General features: G+C 42.4%; 1 protein-coding gene across 2 annotated transcripts in view; it reads left to right on the top strand.

The window, feature by feature from the left end:
• The window catches only part of LOC308333727 (uridine-cytidine kinase-like 1), a 34,680-nt gene extending 12,195 nt beyond the window's left edge, over window positions 1–22,485 (top strand). The window contains exons 6-15 of one of the 2 annotated variants that reach the window (XM_080790194.1): window positions 43–232; window positions 2,133–2,194; window positions 8,777–8,796; window positions 10,015–10,113; window positions 10,493–10,586; window positions 10,683–10,745; window positions 14,417–14,539; window positions 14,776–14,883; window positions 17,663–17,819; window positions 18,924–22,485. In XM_080790194.1, coding sequence (XP_080646320.1) covers window positions 43–232; window positions 2,133–2,194; window positions 8,777–8,796; window positions 10,015–10,113; window positions 10,493–10,586; window positions 10,683–10,745; window positions 14,417–14,539; window positions 14,776–14,883; window positions 17,663–17,819; window positions 18,924–19,000 — 993 coding nt within the window. In that variant the 3' untranslated portion in view covers window positions 19,001–22,485. Of the gene's footprint in view, window positions 1–42; window positions 233–2,132; window positions 2,195–7,570; window positions 7,588–8,776; window positions 8,797–10,014; window positions 10,114–10,492; window positions 10,587–10,682; window positions 10,746–14,416; window positions 14,540–14,775; window positions 14,884–17,662; window positions 17,820–18,923 lie in introns of both variants that reach the window. The other variant, XM_080790195.1, reaches the window with a different exon arrangement.
• The last annotated feature ends 165 nt before the right edge of the window (window positions 22,486–22,650 follow it).

Genomic DNA, 22,650 nt, shown 5'->3' with positions numbered 1-22,650 from the left:
GTTAAACGTTGATCTCTCTTGGTCTTCTTCACCCCCCTCTAGTTGCTGGACATGAAGGTGTTTGTGGACACTGACTCGGACATTCGACTGGTACGGAGGCTGAAGAGGGACATAACACAGCGTGGCCGTGACATCAGCGGCGTGATCAAACAGTACAATAAATTTGTCAAGCCTGCATTTGAGCAGTACATTGAACCGACGGTTCAGGTGGCTGATATAGTGGTGCCCAGAGGTCAGTGCGACGGTTACTTGCATTACACTGTCCTGTCCTGGCCGAGTTGAGTCTAGAGTCTTTGGGGGTCGAGTACGAAATAATAATAATTTAATTAATTGTTTTTTACGACAGAGCCTAAGGGCCGATTCATACTCCTGTTTCGGCGCTGTAGTGCCGAAATGATTTCGGCTCGTCAGAAAATTTCAGTAGCACCGAAGAGCCGACTTTAGGACGGTACCCGCCCCCCCGAACCTCAAATGACGTCAAATTGTAGGCTCTACAGCGCCGAACCGACTTTTATTCGGCTCTAAAATAGGAGTATGAATCGACCCTTAGACTGAAATACAGTTGTATCCTAACCCGAAATGAAAAATGCACAGAATAAATGTTTCTCAGAATAGTATAGCTACTACATTCATTTAGACTCCTTGCGTCTATATCTTAATAAGTGGAGGCACAGATTCAACTAGATTCAGCATTGGACTGTCACAGTCCAATGCTAGCTTACTGGCTGCTCAAGTGCGCACTGCACTGCTGACATTCCATACTGCACTGCTGACATTCCATACTGCACTGCTGACATTCCATACTGCACTGCTGACATTCCATACTGCACTGCTGACATTCCATACTGCACTGCTGACATTCCATACTGCACTGCTGACATTCCATACTGCACTGCTGACATTCCATACTGCACTGCTGACATTCCATACTGCACTGCTGACATTCCATACTGCACTGCTGACATTCCCTGCTGTTCGCAGTCACCATAGTCGTTTTTTTGTGTAAATGATGCACGACGGAGTATAGGCTACAAACAACTAAGCATTTTTGTAACCAAATAAGCCTGTAGGTACTGTAACATTACAGTATGTGGGCACGATGGGCAACATATGGAACTTGACGTTAATGCAGTGAACATTACTAGTGTTTAACGAGGTCAGCAGCCGCAGCGTAACACAAACACCCAATGTTTCAAAAACGTTCCCTCATGTACAATCCTATCATCTTATCAACATATTAAACAAATGCAAAGTTAAATGACGTTTGATAGCTGATGCGGAGCCAAACATATTCGTTTAGTTTTGCCATTTTAATATTTAAAGGAGACAGGAGAAGGAGACACTTTTATTCAGTCAACACTGCTACCTACAGATCTGCTCAATAGCATTTTTCAATCCCATTTTTGAATGCTGAACTTTCAGACTTGACTTTTGTCTACAATCTACAAAAACAGTGGATACATTATATTATGATGTTTGCTCCCATAGTCTGATGTAACAGAAAATATTTAAGTGTATTAACAAAACACCAACCATACCCACATATATAGCATTGCCTCCTTGATCCAGTCTAATGAAAGAACACTAAAATGCAACCACTACACTAGCTGATATATACAGTACTAAGAATTATTTGGATGAAACTGCATTTACTGTGCAATATTAGTTCCATCCATTAGCTGGGTTTCATTGGTTCCTGCCATTAGTTTGAAACCAGTAACCATTTGACAGAATATATTTAGAACATAATAGATTTTCTCCATTAGTCGCAAGCTAATGTCTATGGTGCAAAGGCATAACGTTAAGTGGGATCAGAGTTCTATATCCTAATAGAGTAATTAAATATAGCTTGTGCTGTCATTTTGTAATGGATGTATTCTCTTACTTACAGTATATGAAACCTTAACCATTTCAGTCAAGTCATGGCCCAAAAGCACTTGATGGTGACAATGAGACAGTGTCTCTCTGTGATTCCATGAGATGTCTTATGACTCCATTGCAATCTGGAATGTTAATTGAAACATTGAAAGTGTAAGAAAAACCTTTGCAGGACAACTTTTAGAAGTAACACACGTGTGTGTGTGTGTGTGTGTGTGTGTGTGTGTGTGTGTGTGTGTGTATGTGTTTCTCAGGTGGTGAGAACTTTGTAGCATTGGACCTTATTGTGCAGCACGTCCACAGTCAGCTGGAGAAGGTAGGGCAGCACACAACATCATTACCTCATGTCTCTCACAAAGCTTGGTTTCAGACCAGAGTCACAGTCTGCCTGAAAAAGTCGCTGTCCTTACCGGAAATAGCTGATACAAGCTTGCGTTGTGAGATTGTTGTAACACGATACATTGTGAGCTTTTGGATTGAATTTGGTGTAGAGGGTAAAAAGAGCAAATCAAATGCAGTGCCAATCGCAATTGATGTAATCTATTATACAATCGATAGTTGCAGCTAGAGATTTCCCGATACTGTATCGGTATCGGAAAAGTATTGGTATATTTGTCATATTGGTATCGTCCAATATGCCAGTCTAACTATGCCAAGTTTTAAAATGTGCACTGCTCTAGTGTGCAGGGGTTAGATATGATCCATTACAAATAAAGGCAGGGTGTCGACATTTACATCGGCAAAACAGTTGTGCTGGTTGTGAAGGGTTTGATCATACTATGGCAAGTAAATAATATGTTGGGGCATGTGGAGTTTGCTTTGGAGTTGCCCAAACTGCAAGTGCACATTAGAGTGAGGACTCGGAGTCTGCTATAAACACAACCTCATGAGATATAGAACGTGTCCCTCTAGATTCAAGAGAAGACGAACCTAACCTCAGGTTATGAGACTTTCCAAGACGCACCAAGTACCCAGTGGTCTAGGTTTACTGCCGGTGGGCACGCCCCCCTATTCTCACACTGTCAAGTACCATGCCCAAATCAAATGGATACTACTTTGCATAACAACAGTTTTAACTATTTTCCTGAACGCACATTCTCATACACGGTAAGCAACACAGCAGTATGGCTCCATTAGGTTACTGCTTCTGTGGTGTTCTGCACGCAACAGGAATGCCTCCTCCACCATCAAAGAAGAGATTCGTCCAAAGCAAACTTTTTAGTTTCGCTACTGCAGCGCAGTAAATAAGTTTGTCTGATTATTTTTAGTCTAATTTTGTGTTTGTGTGTCTCATACACTATAAACAATATACACTTAGGCTGTCAGCATGCACATGTAGGCACGTGAAGTCATTAAAATGCTGTGGTACCGGAAAGAAAATAACACCACTGGTCTGAACCAGTAGATTTTCAACACAGTATTATAGTTACTGTTGTTTTATGGTCGTTAGAATTAATTTGTCACGAGTCTACTTTTGTGTGTTTGCGTGACTAAAACTCACACTAGGCAATCAGCTGTTCTGTGTACACAACTACACACGCACATGTAGTCGCACGCGTGCGTGTTCGAGGTGTGTATGTGACCTCATTAAAATGCTGTGGTACCAAAACAAAAACCACCATTACACCACTGTCCCCTAACTGTTAGGGGGCATGATGTTAGGGCCTAACATCATGAGTCGGTGAGTGGTTGATGGTGATTACTTCAGAACCGTGACATACCAATGCCTACACGGGTTGTGCAAGGACGTGCTGTGATTGGCCAGTCACTGTGATAGCCAGCCTAAACCTAACCTTAACCTCAGTAAAACACATGGCACATGGAATTAGTGCCTTGGAAGTTTGTGGATTAGAATCCAATCAAACCTGGACAGAGGGGGAACGGAAATTTGCAGAGAAGCAGTGGATTGAAAAATTAAACACCACATTTTCACAGGACCTAAACAATACCAATCCTTTATGCCGGTAAACGGGGAAGCAAACAAAACCACTGAATCCAAAACCACTAAATCCCTCTCAATTAGAGCAGAGCCAGGGCAATATCATAAACACAAAGCCATTTAGATTCAAAATCAGACCATGGTCTGAGGTTGACACTAATGGTTTTGATGGGGGTAGGTATTGGGTGTAGGTAAACATACTTAAGCAACTACAACATGACGTCACGGAGCCGTGGTGAAGAGAAAACCACCGCTCTCCCAAGCCCTTCTCTCTGGTTTTACTCACCACCGCTCCACATTATTACAGCTCCGGTCGAGTCCGGTGGTCACCTCACCACCGGAGCGGTGGTCACCTCACCACCGAAAATCCAGACTATGAATAGGCCTTCAATCCCCTCAAAGGTAATCACATTTTAAGCATTGACCTCCAGTAACCTTACCTCAGAGGTAACTAGATTAAGTCAGACTAAATCTAAATATAAGATTTAGAAACTTTTAGTGTTTCTAGTAAGACTAAATCATAATTGCCCAGACTCTTCTTCAACAAAGATGGCGAAAGCAAACATTCTTTGTTCTGTACTTACATCCAATAGCATGGTACTGTACAAAACACTCAAGTCCTTAAACCAGAAACCTAACCTTGACCTCAGTAAACTTAACTTGCCCGGGGGCGTGGTTATAAGCACAACCCGTGTTGGATTTAATATGTCGCCACAGTACCACTGTAAATGATGTCTTCAGGCTTCCATTGGTAGATCAATAGATATTCAGGCATAAACATGAAAATAAAATAATTGGGCCTCATCCATGAAACCGTTCTTACATTTTGACTATGTTTAATTACAATTTCTGAAAACACCAATGTCGGATGGGGGGATTTATTTTCCTTTTTTCTTTCAAAAAGTTAGTCCATGGCCTTTAGCACCCTCTAATGGTGAAACCAGGCTGCATTAGAGTGAAACATTTCAACTGAATTGCACATAGCAAAGACAGGGGCATTTATAAGGTGTGTGTGTGTGTGTGTGTGTGTGTGTGTGTGTGTGTGTGTGTGTGTGTGTGCGCGCGTGCGTACTGTATGCTGTGCATGTACTGTACATATGTATTCCCATCTCTGTCCGTGTGTCTTCCTCTACAAAAAGGGCCGATTCATTCTTATACATTATTCAAAGTTGATTCATAAAGAGAATAGCACATCGTATCGAACGGTTCAATACGAATACATATGTAATGTTACACACCAAATCAATAAATGTTTTGTATATACGGTATATATACTTTGTGTGGTGTATACTACACATGCGTGAACCAAGTGAACCTGCTCCTCAGTATCCATGCTAAGCAGTGAGCTGCGCCCTACCAAGTGAACCTGCTCCTCAGTATCCATGCTAAGCAGTGAGCTGCGCCCTACCAAGTGAACCTGCTCCTCAGTATCCATGCTAAGCAGTGGGCTGCGTCCTACCAAGTGAACCTGCTCCTCAGTATCCATGCTAAGCAGTGGGCTGCGCCCTACCAAGTGAACCTGCTCCTCAGTATCCATGCTAAGCAGTGAGCTGCGCCCTACCAAGTGAACCTGCTCCTCAGTATCCATGCTAAGCAGTGAGCTGCGCCCTACCAAGTGAACCTGCTCCTCAGTATCCATGCTAAGCAGTGGGCTGTGCCCTACCAAGTGAACCTGCTCCTCAGTATCCATGCTAAGCAGTGGGCTGTGCCCTACCAAGTGAACCTGCTCCTCAGTATCCATGCTAAGCAGTGGGCTGTGCCCTACCAAGTGAACCTGCTTCTCAGTATCCATGCTAAGCAGTGGGCTGTGCCCTACCAAGTGAACCTGCTCCTCAGTATCCATGCTAAGCAGTGGGCTGTGCCCTACCAAGTGAACCTGCTTCTCAGTATCCATGCTAAGCAGTGGGCTGCGCCCTACCAAGTGAACCTGCTCCTCAGTATCCATGCTAAGCAGTGGGCTGTGCCCTCCATCTTGTCTCCCTTGTGCTGTCAGCCAGACGTTTTATGAACCCTACCAAACGATGATCTGCCAGGCCCCATACACATCCATCAGCACCACATCAGGCATCTATCTCGCGCACACAAGCACACGTACGTTCGTGCGCGCGTGCACACACACACACACACACACACACTCATACACAGAGCAGTATTCTATGAAAGCTATGTGCTCATACTCTCATGCAGACATGCACACAGCACATAAAGCATGACACATTGTCATGCTCTTGCTAAATGCCTGTCAGTCACAGCTTACATCACACTCAATCAGCCCCCTTTCTGTGTTTTGTGTGTGTGTGTGTGTGTGTGTGTGTGTGCGCGTGCGCGAGTGTGTGTGTAATTACCGGTTTTGGTCTATGGTGTGAAGAGTGTTCAGTTGTAAGACAGAGAGTTTTTACGTCGAAAATAGCTGATCTAGAACTTGTAACTGCTAGTTGAAAGTAAACCTTACATTACCAGTAAATACATTGGACATGTTGAACTCTGAACTTAGAACTTTCTGGCTAAATTTATAGTGTGAATGACGTGTACCTTCCTTTGTGCTACGTCCTACCGGTGAACACACACACACACACACACACACACACACACACACACACACACACTTGGGGTGGAAAAGGTTCAAGTTAAAGGTACTACCAAGATCAATATTGAGGACAAATGCTGGTGGAAATGATCAGGTCTAAATCAAAGCCATAATTACATAATCATTATCATATCTCAGGTAGATATATCTTCACAATTGTATAGTGTTAGGCAGCGGTGTGCACTCTACTGAATTCAATCTTCATAGTTTATGGCAAGTGAACACAGAGCCGCCAAGAAGATGGGATGTCTACCCATGGCCAGATATAAATAGACTACCACATGTTATGCCTTTTACTACTGAGGCAATATGCAAATCTTAAATTGAATGCCTGCAGTGCTCACTGGTCCTTGTTATTGAACGAGTGCCATACATAGACCAGTCTCTCAGTCTATACAGTACCTGGCATTTCAATGAGCTACCGTTTTCCTAGTCCATTGTCTTCATATAATCTTTTGAGGGGCGCTAGCCCCTCCTATATTCAGCTATTAGTGGATTTTCGTCTTACACAAACATTAAATTAACTTTTTAATCACAACATAGAGAAACAACAAAGACAAAAAAACGAGTACACCAGTCTTGACATGATTTTACATTCTTTTACAGTCTTTTTGTTTTTCGCTACCGTTCAATAAGGTACATTGAAACGCAGTCTAGAGGGGTCCACTGTATATAAGACGTCAATGGGAATTAAATCTTTGTGTAGGATTTTTGAGGCCTATATACAGCTTTTGTCCCCTCACGTCTCATATTTACCCTTGACAATGAAAGGCAAGGTCATATGTGCACATATGACGTAAATATGTGGCAAAGGAAAATGTAAGTCATATGTAGACGAGCAAATCGGCTAACCAATCACATAATTCAGTTCATGAGATGTATAATGATAAGAGCGGCCCTCACTTCACATGGGTGTGATTTTCGAGGGGGTCACTGACACATTGATGACATTGATTTAGAAGGCGTTTGAATCGGCCTCAGGTCTTAATGGCTTAAGGACCTTTATTCTGTTTATTCTTTATACGGTGAGGTTACCGTTTAATTGGAATAGCTAATTCCATTTTATGAGTCGTTTTTTAATTTCTCTCACTGTGTGTGTGTGTGTGTGTGTGTGTGTGTGTGTGTGTTATCCCACTGACTGGCTGAATTCTGTATGACCATCCCAGCGTGAGATCACAGTGAGGTACGATTGCCCCAGCCCTCCTCTTCTCCTCCTCTCGTCTCCTCCTCTGGTGGCTCTGTCCCATTAGCACCCTCTGGTGGCTCTGTCCCATTAGCACCCTCTGGTGGCTCTGTCCCATTAGCACACTCAGAGTCCTTTCTGTTCCATTAGCACTCTCCTTTCAGAGTCCTTTCTGTCCCATTAGCACTCTCCTTTCAGAGTCCTTTCTGTCCCATTAGCACTCTCCTTTCAGAACGTTTGGGCAGCAGCAAAGACTGGGAAGCAGCAAAGACAAAATGAAAAACCAACCAACATGTATCTGCTTTCACAGATACATGTTGTTCTCAACCGTTGGCTCTAGCCATCAAGATAATGATGGCTTGCTATTATTGAGCAGCTATAACTAAAAATAAAATTTAAATACATCGCATGGATGCACCAGATCTTTTTTTTAATTACATTGCATGGATGGGCCAGAAACATCTCCTGCATTTAGATTAGTTATAAAGATTAAAGAAGCACCGTTTTGAGATATGTGAATTTGTCACGTATCTTGCTGAAATCAATATTCCATATTGATACACATTCTAATATCCCTTTTCGTTGAGACACATTTCTGTCAAATTTCCTTTTATCTTTGCTGTTGCTGATCAAGTCAACACCGGCGTGAGCTGACATTGGAATTGAAGTAGAACGCTGATCTCCAGAAATAACCTCACCTTTTCTCTGATGCTATAATACGAGGGTCTCATCAGCTCTCTCTTAGAGCTGCCCTATGACCAGCCAGTTTTCAATCACCAATCAACCAATTTTTCTTTTACACCATGTAGCTGCTGAGTGTAGGATTGGTTAGGTGGTATTCATGGGTGTGAAAATTGCACTGTTCTCGGGTAGGTTCCATTGGTGGAGGCATCCCCATCATGCTTCAAGTAATGATCCAGTGATTGGGGGCCCCTAGTCCCCTACCTAAGATCTGTGTTTTACAGGTTTACAAATTAGAAGAAATGGAAATCCCACCACACGGCTTTGCCCAGGGCTCTGTAGTGATGTCGAGAGGCTGCTCACGTTCCATGTTCTAACAGTCTTGTCTTCTTTCTCCTACTTCTTCTGTCTTTTTATTCCCTCTCTGGTCACATTTTCTCCCTTGGCTTCGTTCTTTGTTCTCTCATCTCTTCTTCCTCGCCCAATGAATATCTGTCAACCTGTCCAGAGGAAGCAACGCTGGCTTATGTGAGGATCAACCCTGCATCTCCTCCGTTTTTGTAGTCTCAAAAGCACGTTTTGTTTTGGTTGAATATATTCCTGCGCTATTTTCCCCTTATATGGATGTTATCATGATAACATTTCATATACAGTACGTACACACCGACTGAATTAAACAAATCTTTTCCTAATAATGGTTTGTAACATACTAGTGACAGAGGCATTTCCAACATGAATCTGCTTTGCATCTTGATTTTGGTAATGGGATTTCGTGATATTTTGAAGGCGATGGTCATGGTATACGCTATGTTGTCTGAATTCATGACTTTTCAAACTACAATGGCAACAACTAAGCAGGGCATTCGGCTATTATGCACAGTAATTCAGGGCATCAGATATTCAGATGATCAGCCATGATGTAACCTCTTTAACGGAGTCAATATTTCAATTTCATTATCAACAGTCTGATATAAAATCCTTTGGATTGGGACCAGCTTGAAAGCTGGCCTAAAAATATGACGGTACACTTTACTTTGAATATTTATGAAATAATTAAATCTAGAAACCGTGGCCGTTGGAACTTCCCAACTTGGTTGGTTGCAAGACCAAGCTATTAAGCATATTCAACTGTGTAAAATGGTTAATGACTAAACACAGCCATATCCCTGTGGTGTTGTTGCCAGGTCATGCAGGCAACCTCCCCACACACACTACGCCTCACTATTGTTTAAAGGGAGAAAAGTAAAACAACTGACTGTTTTACCTTTTTTACTTTTTACGTTCACTTTTCATTACCTTTGCTGTCCACTCAATCATGAGTCCTGGAGAATGTCACGCCTTAGTTACTTCCCTGCATCCCACTTCAGGACATTTTAAGTATTGCATTGATGTGGAAAATGCCTGGAAGGCGTCATGATTGAAGTGGCCTGATTTTGGGCCTGATTTTGGCCATGGCTGTGTGCCATACGGTGGGACTGTCCCCATCTAACTTGGTCATATAAAGATAGCTGGTCGGGTTCTTAAGACTTCTTTAGCATTTATTTGCTGTAGGAGTTCAAATGTCAAGTAGTGTCTTTGCACTTATTTGCAAAAAAAGGGCAATTATGACATTAGCCAATTACACGATTTTGTTGAGTCAGACCCAAAGCTATTTGTCCACTAAGAGCTCATTTAGTGGGGGCAGACCTAGTGTATCGTTATGTCAAGTGCTCATGATCATCACCACATGCCACTGTATCCGTGTAGGTCAGCCTTGGCCTCTGCTCACCAAGACCAGCCCTTACCCCAAACCCTCAGCGTTATAGGGAATACGCCACAGGTCCGCGGCTTGCATACCATCATCAGGTGAGCATGCACATACATTTTTGCATCATTTTTTGTTTTTAAACGCTATTGACAATGAAGGAGGTTTAATGTTTGTCTTTAGTTCAATGTTTGTTTTAAAAACGGCATTGATAATGAAGGGAAAATGTACAGTACGTCATCTTGTCCCTAACACAAACATTAAATGCCATTAACAATAAAGATAATTTAATGTTTGTTTTGTCACCGTTTGTTTTACATCTCCATTACATCACCTACCGGTAATCAACCTGAGTTAGACTTTAATATATTAGCGCCCCTCATTTCACACAGGTGTGATTTTTATATATTGTGTGTGTGTGTGTGTGTGTGTGTGTGTGTGTGTGTGTGTGTGTGTGTGTGTGTGTGTGTCCACACGCAGGAACAAGGAGACAAACCGTGATGAGTTCATCTTCTATTCCAAGAGATTGATGAGGCTACTGATAGAGCACGCCCTCTCCTTCCTGCCACTCAAGGTGTGTGGTGTGTGTTTGAAGTAGGCGTCACACTTTTTCCTGTTACAGTAGATGCAAATCTAATAACTTACTGGTTTCTCCCTTCTCTCCCTGCAGTCTGTGTTGGTGGAGACACCCCAGGGGGCCATCTACGAGGGCAAGAGGCTCAGCGGCAAACGAGTACGTCCACATTTATGCCATTGTTTTGACTTAATCGGAAAGGCCGACACGTTGTGTTGATCATTAAACCTCTAGTCCATATCGAATCTGAAAGCATCTGCACTTAAATGTACTGTCTCAGTGCCACCTGACGCTTTGGACGCCTACCCCTGGTGGCCGGTGGCCTTTGGACGCCTTTTTGAAAAAATATGTTTTTAAGTTTTTATATATATATATTTTCTTTTTAATATTTTTTGAAAAATCCTCTAATCTGGTGTGCAGCTGATGACATGCACATGACATGCACAATAGAATTACATTTTCTTTATTTTATTTATAATGGGCTTCGGTGGCAACGAGGGCCAAAACTGGTATCCACCTGGTGGCACTGGATGAGTTTTAAATGTGATGTCCTGTGGAGAGATGTTAAAATCCAAGGTCCAAGCAAGCCCAGATGCGTATTTGCTGTATCACCTGTACTGTACCTGTACGGCTGGCGGGTACATTATAAAAGGGGTTCTGAGAGTAGATTGAGTCACTCACCGTTGAACTACAAGATGAAGAGAACTAGCAAAGAAATTCATCCAGAAGACGCTGAATTTCATTGCTGCCAGCCGAACCTTGTTGGTGGTGCCGCCAGGACCAGCCGAGGAGCCGCTTGCAAAGGACAGCACACCATCACAGCATAGTTTTATTCAAGTTTTTTCAGTTTTGTGATCTTGTTTTTGAGGAGCTCTATCCCCTTTAACTTTCAGACATGACGTCATGTGGCAGCCAAGTCTATGGACTTATTCATGCTCCCCATCAAAAATCAGCAAGCCCCGCCCCAAAAATAGGACCCCACTCGTGACGTCATGTGGCAGCCAAGTCTATGGATTTTTAATGTTTGCTTTAATAAGCAGTGACGTCATGTGGCAGCCACACTTCACATGATTGTGATTGTTTTTGTTGTGCAGAGGTCCTGCATACCACTGAGGTTCCACTCCTTCTTGGTTGCTGGCACCAAGAAGGAATTGTCACTCCACTATGGACTCCTATGGGGTTGTTCAACAGGGAGTGTGATTGTGAGGGGTAATGTCTTGTAAGCCTGTTGTAATGCGTGCAGAGGACTGCATGCATTACAGCATGCCTTTTCTTAATCAAATGATTTGGATCCACATAGGAATGGCACCAGCTCAGCGGTTAGTGTCTGCCCTGAGATTGGGAGGTCAGGGTTCGATCCTCGGTCGGGGTCAAAAAAAAAGGATTGGATTGAGGGTCAAGTCCCTGCGACATACTAGTGTCATTTCCAGGAGATGAACTTGGACATCAAGCTGCCTCACGGCTCACACTACTTACTTGCATAAGACTGGCGTGGTTCCAATATGAAACTCAGACTGTGGCGTCAGTCATTTCTTTTTAAATTTTCTTCCACCTTGAACGCATAGATTCACACTCAGTGCTGTTTCATCTGAAGGATGGCCATGTTGTGCTGAGGACGGTTAGTTCTGACCTTGGGCCTCAGGTCCAGGGGCTTGTACTTCTTGTCCTCGTAGTACGTGCGTTTTTCGTTCTTCTGTTTCTCGTGGATGACAAACAGGACTCTGGCAATTGCTTTGCGGACAACAACATACTTTGAGATTTTGGAGGCCGCTCCGCCTGTCATTTTGGCCACACGAAGCTGGCAAAACTCGTTCTCGAGGTCATCCAGCTGTTTTGACAGCTCTTGATTGTTCATTGCCCTCAGAGATTTTGCTTTGATTGTAGCCATATTCCTTAACAGTGCCCTTCTTACTATTCTTCGTGAGGTCTGATGGCAGTTCAACTGCTATTTAACGCTGCCCTGTTTGCGTCAGTCATTTATAAAGTAGTTTGTCAATGACGTATCGGTGACACGTGACTCTAAATTTGGGCAGGATTTGAGGATGATCACATCGCTAGTATGTCCCCTGGACATACTCACGTCATGTCCAGGGGATGTACTTGTACATCAAGCTGCCTCACGCTACAGAAACAGGAGATAGGCTCCTGCTCTATGGGCCTCATGGCTCGGCAAGGCTACTTACTTACATCATTATAAAACTTTCATTTAATTTGGGTGCTTTATTAATCCAACAACCACAAAAGCCATCTTTTTTCACAGACATCTACATTCACTAGACCTGTACGTACCCGTCGGCCACCGGCCTACTTGAGAACGATGCAACTTGGGAACCTAATAATACCCGTTGTCAACTTGTCAGAGGCTGGAAATTGCACAGGTGAAAGGAGTTGGCCTCATTAGGCCCACTGGCAGAGCCTGACCAGAGCTTTTTGTGGTGGTTCTGGAGAACCGTGGGTCCGACCGACTCGATACCTGGCACTGCACTCCCTGATGTGGAACGTGTGTGTCGAATGTGAAGTCGGTGGGTCAAACGGTTCTCGAGTTGCATTACAACCGTACACGCACATACTCATGCAGAGACGTGGCGCATTTATAGTAGGATACCAGAAGATCCATTTTGACTGTGAAAAGAAGGGGACACCCTGTCTGCTTTATAAGATATTTGGTGGTTATCTTTGTATCTCATCCACATTTTAAAGATGAACAGTTTTGCTATTCTTAATATCAAATGTACACTATATCTGTCACTATAGGTTGTGTTAAATAATATTTGACAGTTTTTACTGTAAGAAGATTATTACCCAGACATTGACATGAAACAAACATATGTTCTGTATCCTACTGGAGTAGGGACAAGCTTTGATTACAAATTTGACATATTTGGAAGAATTCCATGAAATATTTTCATTTTTAATTCTGTCAATTTTCTATCTGGAATTATTGGAGGTAATTATGTGGCCTACTGGCAGTGTGCATAGAAATATTGTCATTGATCTGGACACAAAGAAAAACGATGTGGAACTCTGTATCCACATAGGAATGATGGCTCCGAAATGTATCCCTTTGCGAGATTATCTCCGGTCACACAGAAACTCACACAGACCCTCTTATAGATGGCCAGCCTGTCTATCATGACCAGGCAGACTAATGGTGCATGTTACTAAAATGCCTTGGCTTTATGGGCATTTCCGCCAGTTGGTGAAGTCTGGTACTGTGTTAGACCGAAAAGACACTCACACACACACACACACACACACACACACACACACACACACACACACACACACACACACACACACACACACACACACACACACACACAAAAGCTCCTAAATCCTGAACTAGGTTTTCTGAAATTTATTAAAGTCACACCCGTGTGAAGTGAGCTCTTGTCATCATACATCATCATGAGTCATGACGTAAAATTGTCCATTCATTGTCGATGGGAATTTAATGTTTGTGTAGGACAACGTTTGTGAACATACACTTAAAACTGGACATGGGATGGGCTAGCATCCCTCAAAATCACACCCTTGTGAAGTGAGGGGCGCTCTTATCATCCTTCATCACACGTCATCTCATTCCGGCCAATCACAATTTGCGTTCTCACTTTTGTCTGTTTGTGTTTACGTAATGTTTGTGATCACTCAAAAATGGCCATTATTTTCAATGGCATTTAATGTTTGTTTGTGTTCACATATAATTATACTGTATATAGCAACAGGAACCCCAAAAGGCGTTCCTGTCCTGAAGGGGTAAAACACTACCCGTCCTGAACATGTGTGTGTGTTTGTGTGTGTGTGTGTGTGTGTGTGGGTGTGGGGGGCAGATCACAGGTGTGTCCATCCTGAGGGCAGGGGAGACGATGGAGCAGGCTCTCATGGCCGTTTGTAAAGACATCCGTCTGGGAAAGATCCTCATCCAGACCAACCACGACACAGGAGAACCTGAGGTGTGTCCTATAGTTCATTCATATATGTCGCTCCGTATGGGTCCATTTGCATTCGTATACTCACAGTTACAAATGGATATCATTGAGACAGAGGAATTTACTGGTTAGCACTCTAGCCACCTATTTTGGTGGTGTCTGGTTCACAAACAACACAGCGATAGGATCTTAGCAAAAAAACACAATATAACTTCAAAAACAAGACAAAAACCCTTTAAATCCCTGTGTCTTTGCCCCAGCTCCACTACCTGCGTCTGCCGAAGGACGTCAGTGAAGACTACGTCATTCTGATGGACAGCACTGTGTCCACTGGAGCGGCTGCCCTCATGGCTGTCAGGGTATTGCTGGTAGGTTTAACACCGCTCTACAGCTACAGTGCATGTGTACTGTAGTACCGTGAAAGGATCTATTCTACTGTGTTTGTGGTATTATATTTTGTTCTGTCTTTTGACATCATTGCATCGTAGGGGTCTTTAAAACTCCCTGCAGTGTCTACCATTAGACATTAGTTGACACACATTTGGCCTGCGGTTGTCAACCTGGGGTCCGGGGCCCCCCTGGAGTCCTTGAGGGGGCTGCCGCGGTACAAAAGGGGCGTGTTGAACTGTAAGGAATCATGGTGTTCCTCCTCATGTATTGCGTCCTCCTGGTGAAGCACCTCACTGGCAGGTGAAAAGAGGCAGCAGGTCATTCAGATCATGTGAAGCAGAGGAGCATGTTGTTTCAGCACCATCTCTAGGACCAGCCAGTCCCAAGACCAACCTGTAGGGGTCATCACTGTCACAATTTAAAACCTCGGGCCTCCCTTGTGAAAGTCCAACAACTTAACCACTAGACCAAAGCGATATCCCTCTGGGCTTTTGAGGCCATCAGGCAGAAGATCTGAGCCACTCTGCCACACTAGTGTAAAATAATCCTTTATGTCTATTGTCTACACTAGTTATTCAATCGTTTTCGCCTCCTGGTGAACCCTAGACTGCAAACATGCCGTAGTTTTAAACTAAATATTGACCAGGGTTTCAGTGTGACGTTGTGTCACAGGGTCTGAGGGGTGAATGTGTTTGGTCTGATGTACTTACAGTCCGACACCCTACCCAAACCCTAAACCTACCCTCACAGGATGCCACGGGTTAGTTAACCTGCCACGCATGTCGGGAGCCACAGGTTAGTTTTAACCTGCCACGGGTTAGTTTTAACCTGCCACTCATGTCGGGAGCCACGGGTGAGTTGTAACCAGTTAGTTGTGATCGGGAGCGATGGTATCAGTTAGTAATATTATCTAACCAACGTATGCAACCCGTGTCACAGGACCCACAATTCCAAGCGGTTCTCGTTTCAAACCTTCATTCTAAATGTGAACGGTAAACATTGGCTCTAGGGGCAAAGTCCAGTCAGTTTCCAATGGCTCAGGGCAATTCAATATTTACTCTTCTGTTTTTGGTCCACATGCAGGGTTTTCAGGCTTTCAAAGTCATAAAATGTTCCTTATCAGTGTTCCCCCGTGACACTTTATAGCAATCTTTTCTCCCTGCCTGAGTTGAAAATATGATATCTGCCGTTTCCTTGGATTAGGAAAATATTCTGAAAGTAGAGCAGAATAATAATATAATAAACTTTATTTATAAAACACTTTTCAAAACAATGTTACAAAGTGCTTTACAGTAGCATAATAAAATACAGTGTAGCAATATAAAACATCAACAATTAAATAAGTTAAAACATGTAAATAGATGAACAAAATCAATCAATAAATCAAGTGAAACCATTGTGAGCAGGTGAGTTTTTAGCAGTGATCTAAAAGAACACACAGTAAGCTGATATGTCTTATGGCCTCTGGCTTAGGTGCCCGGGCAGTAGTGGTGCGCGGGCCGGCCCGTTGCCCGCAGGTCCCGTGGGTTGTCCCGCAGGGCGGACGGGTCAAGATTTTCAGCGCAATTATCACACAGTGGGAAAAAAAAGCATTCCGGTACCTGCTCTCCTACCTTTTTGACTGTCGGAGAAAAGTGTCCTCTCCATCCTGAACTGCATGTTAAAACAATTCCCCTCTCGGCTCTCGCCCCTCTGAGGCTCTAAGTCTGAACCTGGCCGGCGTCATCAGCACATCTGAATTCAATCTTTCTTAATTGAGTGTTTACCGTGCAGGCGTGCACAGTGCAGGATCTACAAGCTCACAATGCATCGCAGGCGACGCGTTGTGAGCTTGTAGAGCGGCTATTTTGGTTGTGCGGTACCTGCACCGCCGCGCAACAAAGTCGAAGTATAGGCACAAAACTAAAATCTAAACTAAAATGAGAAACATGCAGAGATTCATTCATTTCGAGTGGAGAGCTTCACTGCATGCTGAATGCTGAGTGTGAACCATCCGAAACAGATAGGTGGCGGCCTATGTCATGTCACGTATGTGTATAAGTGTTGGGCTTAAGTTATGGGTTAAGTTACGGGTTATGCAAAAAAGCCAGCCCGCGCGACACTACCGGGCAGAGAAAGCCCGGTCACCCACGGTGACGAGCTGGGTGGCCGGAACTTCCAGAAGAGCCTTGTTTGCCGATCTAAGGCCTATGAAGCTCCACTGCTCCAGCATATCTTTAATGTTGCTGGGGCCAAGCCAATCATGCAGGGCTTTAAAAGTGGCCATTAAAATGTTAAAATTAATCCTAAAACTAAAAGGCAACCAGTGAAGGGAGGGGAGGGGAGGAGTAATGTGGTCACACCTTCTGGAGTTGTCATCAATCTGGCTGCTGAATTTTGCACTATTTGGTGACTGAAGAGTCTCCGAATAGAGATATAAGATTCATGCAGATGCAACACATTCCTTAACAAAGTACAATTCAATCCAGCTCCACAGCGCCTGGAAATTGAGTGGATTTTATGATTTAAAGAAACCTCTCTCTTCAGCTTTATTTTACAAAGTATACAACATTGTGTCCTTGCCTTTATCTCTTTTTTTGTTGTTGTTGTAGAATCTGGTGGAAGTGGAAGTGGACTAACGATGAAATCTGAAAACACTCGGAGTTGCATTAAACTGGATTTTGCTGGGCGCTGTCTGTGTCTGTAAAGTAAACGATACTAAAAGCTATAGACAGCTTTCAAACCAACAGTTTATCAGTAATGTCTCACTGTGTGCAGGACCATGATGTACCAGAGGACAAGATCTTCCTACTGTCTCTGCTGATGGCTGAGATGGGGGTCCACTCTGTGGCGTACGCCTTCCCCAAGGTCCGCATTATAACTACTGCTGTCGACAAGGACGTCAATGACCAGTTCCACATCATCCCAGGCATCGGTGAGAGAGGGACACTGTTTTGTTTCCTCTTACGTGAGCCAGAGCTGGGCAATTAGGGATGGGTGTTTGGGCATTTTGTTTTGTAAACTTATATACGCTTGGTGTGTTGAGCAGTTGAATGCGGTTAACATAGCTTGACGTCCATTTTTGCTGTTACTGTTTTATACAGTACAGTAAAAAGAGTTGCTGTCTGTACCTCCTGCCACAGCAGGAGGTGCATTGAACTTTGCCATTGCCATTGAACTTTGCTTTTTCTCGGAATATGGAGGTTGTCTACCACTGCTGGTGTGAATTCAGCATAAGGGAGATGCCAACCATCCTCTTGAGAGAACCCATTTCGGTCACTTATATCCGCAATCTCATTCTTTCAGTAATGGTCCACATGTCATGATGACCATAGATAAAGGACTGTTAGAAATAAAGATTGACCGGAACTTTGTCTTCTGGCTCAGCTCTCTTTTCTGATGATCTGGTCCTGATGGTTTAATTCAGTTTCAGTTTCCCCCCCCCCCCCAATCATCGTCCTTATAATGCCCCCATCGTCGGATGGGGGTCCCCGCTACTCATCTCTCAGTCTGTCGTCACACTGGGCTGATGAGCTCATCTGGGGCTCTGGCGTACCGTACGTGTTGTCAGGTCACAGAGCAAGGACAGGTGTTGCTTGTCTGGGTGCCCAGCGAGGTGTGCATGTTATAAATTATATTAGAATTAGCAAGCTGTTCCGTTGTGTAGTGTGTGACCGTAGACTGGCGACAAAACAATGTTTCTTAATTAGACTGATTGCATGATAGTGCTGGAAAATACTGTATAATCCTATTGTGTGTATTAGACTTTTTTTAAATATCACAATATGAATATCATCACATAGAGGTATTTAATAAAACATTGTATGATATTGATTTTGTCCATATTGCCCAGTGCAGCCGCACAAGTGAACCCAATACTGATAGCTTGTATCACTATTGAGGGATGATAGCTTGTAGAAACTGGGTTTTTGGTACTTGCATAACCAATGTTCTCGCTCATTTAATTCCACCTCATGAGCTGTGTATATTCTCCTGATATCTCCTCGTGTTCTCTCTCTGCACTCTATCTAATCTCCAGGAAACTTTGGAGACCGCTACTTTGGGACAGACGCCCCCTCGGACTGGTATGAAAGTGACGATGGGATGGAATGCTGAAGAGGGAAGAGAACAAAAGGGAGGAATGCTAGAGGTGTGGTCCTCTATCATACAGTAAGATCTTAGCCTAAATGTAATGGATGCTGTAAAACGGCTCTCAGAGCCATGGACTGCCCTCTAATTCTGCTCTCTCTAGCCTGCCTCACTTTTGGGGTTGATGGCATAGAAATAGCTGATCTGATTCCCATAAGTTTTCGCCACTAGGGGGGTGAGAAATAGCTGCAGACACTAATCAGCGGATGTTGAATGGGAGAAGGACAGTGTTAGCAATCCTCCTGAGGAGGTCATGTGATGTTATTAGCAAAGCTTCATGAGCTGTGATGTCCATTGGCATAGCTCATAAGTACTCCGTACTTATTTGGGCTGGGCCTCCTAGACAGCTTCACAACGAAGTAAACGGAAATGGGAATCGGGCGAAACAGTAGCCAAGCTGCTGATTAAATACTTGATGATGTTGTGTTGATAATGACAATGATGATGGTGATAAGGACGTCACTAATAGGCCCCATCTTACACTCGGAGCCAAAGCAAAGCGCACAACAGATCAATTGTGATCATGATGCTTGGACAGGCTGTAACTGTACATACTAAATGCATTGCATGACAAGTGCTCACATTACAGATTCAGTTACAATAGAATATTTTCCTGTGTGCTATGCATTATGCTTACTGGATTTATGTTATTGGCTGGAGATTAGACAGCGTTTCTTTAGATATCAGTTACATAGTGAAATGGCACAAACTGGCACTCAACTAAATCCCGGAGTCTAAATGGACCTTGCAGTGTATATTAGAGTTTTCAGAGCTGTCAGCCTGATCACAATTTGTTATTTTGAAGTCATTGTGGAACAACTGCAAGTTGAGTTCAAGATGACTGGAGTGTGCTTTCATCCTAGAGTGCTCTTGGAAATACTACACACAAAAAATGCAATAGCACTTACTACAGTTGGTAGCAAAAAAAATATATATACTCACTTATCTGCCCCTAAACAAACATTTAGTTCTGACCCTGGGTTCAGAAAGCAGAACTTTCCCAGATGACCTTTGTGTGTTTCAGAAACTCAGATTCGCTAGTAGTAAATAAAAGCAAGCTAGTAGGCACTTAGCAGATGCTCTTGTCCAGAACGTCCTAAATGAGAAATTGCAATATAGTCAGTCTGGTGGTATACAACAGAAGTTCTCAGGTGATTTCTCAGGTGGAATCTGAATCTTGCTTTGACCATGAACCAGTATTTCAGATGATATCAGTCTGTTATAATTGCGTTGACTGTCAAAACAATCTTTTTTATCCTGAGTCTGACTTACTGATTAAGGGACATTGTTGTAGATTGTAGAATATCTTTTTAGCTTTTAGTGTGGTGCAATTGTTTGCATGTTCCATGCAATCAGTTCTAATACATACTCTGTGCTGTGCTGTAACAAGGTCTCAGGCCAAATTTATCAAAAGAAAGGGAATAAATTGAAAATAGCATTTTCTTGCTAATGTTTTACATGTATTGGGTTACCACAGCAATAATACAGACCCGATTATGCCATATTTTTGTTTTTATTTTCCTACTCACTTGGAAAATGATTCACTGATTTTCGCTCAAAAAGTTCAAATGTGTCCAGACAACAGTTTATTTGCAAACTTCCTTTGTTTGATGATCAAAATTTATGATCAAAACAGCAGTGTGTAAAGTTCAATTGACAGTGTAAACCAATTAACCCTAAGATTCACTGGTTGTGTCTAGCTAGGAAATGTCACCTAAAGAAAATTCAGATAATTTTAGGTTTATTTTATTTTATAATTTTTAACACAAGCTGTATGGAATACAGAGTTAATTTAGTGATGTTGACATTTTGTACATTTATTAGTTCATGATACAGAAACATATTTTTAAAAAGCTCAACCATACGGTTAATGTGTCTAGCTTGTTTGGAATATAAATGAATTAATAAACTAAATTTCTCATAATATGATTTGGTTTGAAAGTGTAAAAACTGACCAAGAAAGGGAGTTATGTGGCATATTTGCGCTGTGGTAACCAGCTCACTGCTTCATTGGTGTTTTTAGTTTTGTTTGTTTTTACTGTTTTCTTAACATTTATGTCCCAGCCATTTATCCAGGTTAAATACTTGAATTTTATTTTAACTTATTTAGTTTGTATAAATGTTTTCCATGAGAATATAAGTCATAAGTTACGAGGGAGTGAAATGATAAATGTAGCCGTAGTGTGGGGCTAGCACCAGGAAGGATTGTTGCTTACTGTGTAGCATAGCAACTCCCTACCTAAACACTAAGCTTTTAATGATAATATAACATTAATAAATTATTAAAACATAATGTAAAAAGGGGTCCTGGTATTATTATTTTTTCAACCTGTTTTCTTTTTGATGAATATCAAACTTAAAGTATACAGTACTACCTTAGTTCAATTTATGCAAGCCGGAACACAATCGATTGATCATTCAAATAAACATGATCTGAAAATGCACAGGGCCCATCCATCTGACCATCTGAGCATGACAGCCATTGACAGCCTGCCGTAGAAATTTAAAATTTGTCTTCTAAATCCTGACAGTTTTCTGAAATACCTGTTTCTGTATCAGTGATGCTCAATATTTCCTGTCAAGGAACCCAAAAATGATATGTAATTGGCCTCCGACCCCCATCTAAAAATATGTTGTTTCAGGGACCTCCCGGAAGCAAAGATTTGAGTTAAAAACATTTGCTCTGAAAGAGTATATAAAGATTTGCGCCACATTTTCGTGGTTCTTTTAAAATAGCAGACCTACAAGCTCGTAGCGTGGCACTCGGTGCAGTGCTATGAGCTTGTAGATCTGCTATTTTTCAATAGCTAAAGTATAACATAATGCTTAAAACACCAAAAGGGGTTCCCGCCCAAAATGTAAGTAGCCAGATGGGTGAGCCGTGAACACACATTTTCAGGTGGCCACTGATTCAGAAAAGGTTGGGAACCGCTGATTTAGCCTGTGCTGTCCATTTGTAATAGATATCAACAGCACGTTATCCTTTAACATCACCGGACAACGGTATAATATTGTACAACTTGATTAAAGCCATGTTTTCTTGTGCAATTTCAGTCGGATGTTACACAAATATTGACCTATTGAACTCTGTCACTCCAGAGGTCATGCATGCCGACAGAAAACGGTGGTTGTACAGGAGCATAATATGAGCAGTATTATAAAATGTTAATGTCCCATGTTTGCTGTCGAACATATTGGTCTTGAATCACCGGGCGGTAACTGTCGTCCACTACATCTTTGATCAGGTTTACCTCACAAATTGAAACATTTATACATTTACACTTGTGTTAGGGGTAGGGTTAGGAAAAGGTTAATATTATTTTACATTGCTTTTTAATTTGCTGTACAGTTTGGTTGTGTTCCTTTGATTTTTTTTATCCTTTAATGCAGTCTCATTCATACAGTGCTGATAATTTCATGTTGAAATAATAAATATTCTTTGTGGCATATTTGTTATTTGTGGTGTGGTGTTTGTGTGTTGTGTGTGGGTTTGGTCGACTGCCAAATATTTATTTTAACTGTAACTGACACTGACAAGTATCAAATTAAAAATACAAATATACAAATTCTTATAAAATGTAATCATTGTGGATTCGGAATGTTTGAACTGGTTCTGT

Source organism: Protomyctophum bolini, assembly GCF_963924005.1.
Source record: "Protomyctophum bolini genome assembly, chromosome: 19".
NCBI lineage: Eukaryota > Metazoa > Chordata > Actinopteri > Myctophiformes > Myctophidae > Protomyctophum > Protomyctophum bolini.
The sequence above is the reverse complement of the archived record's forward strand: the minus strand, read 5'-3'. Positions and strand labels throughout refer to the sequence as shown.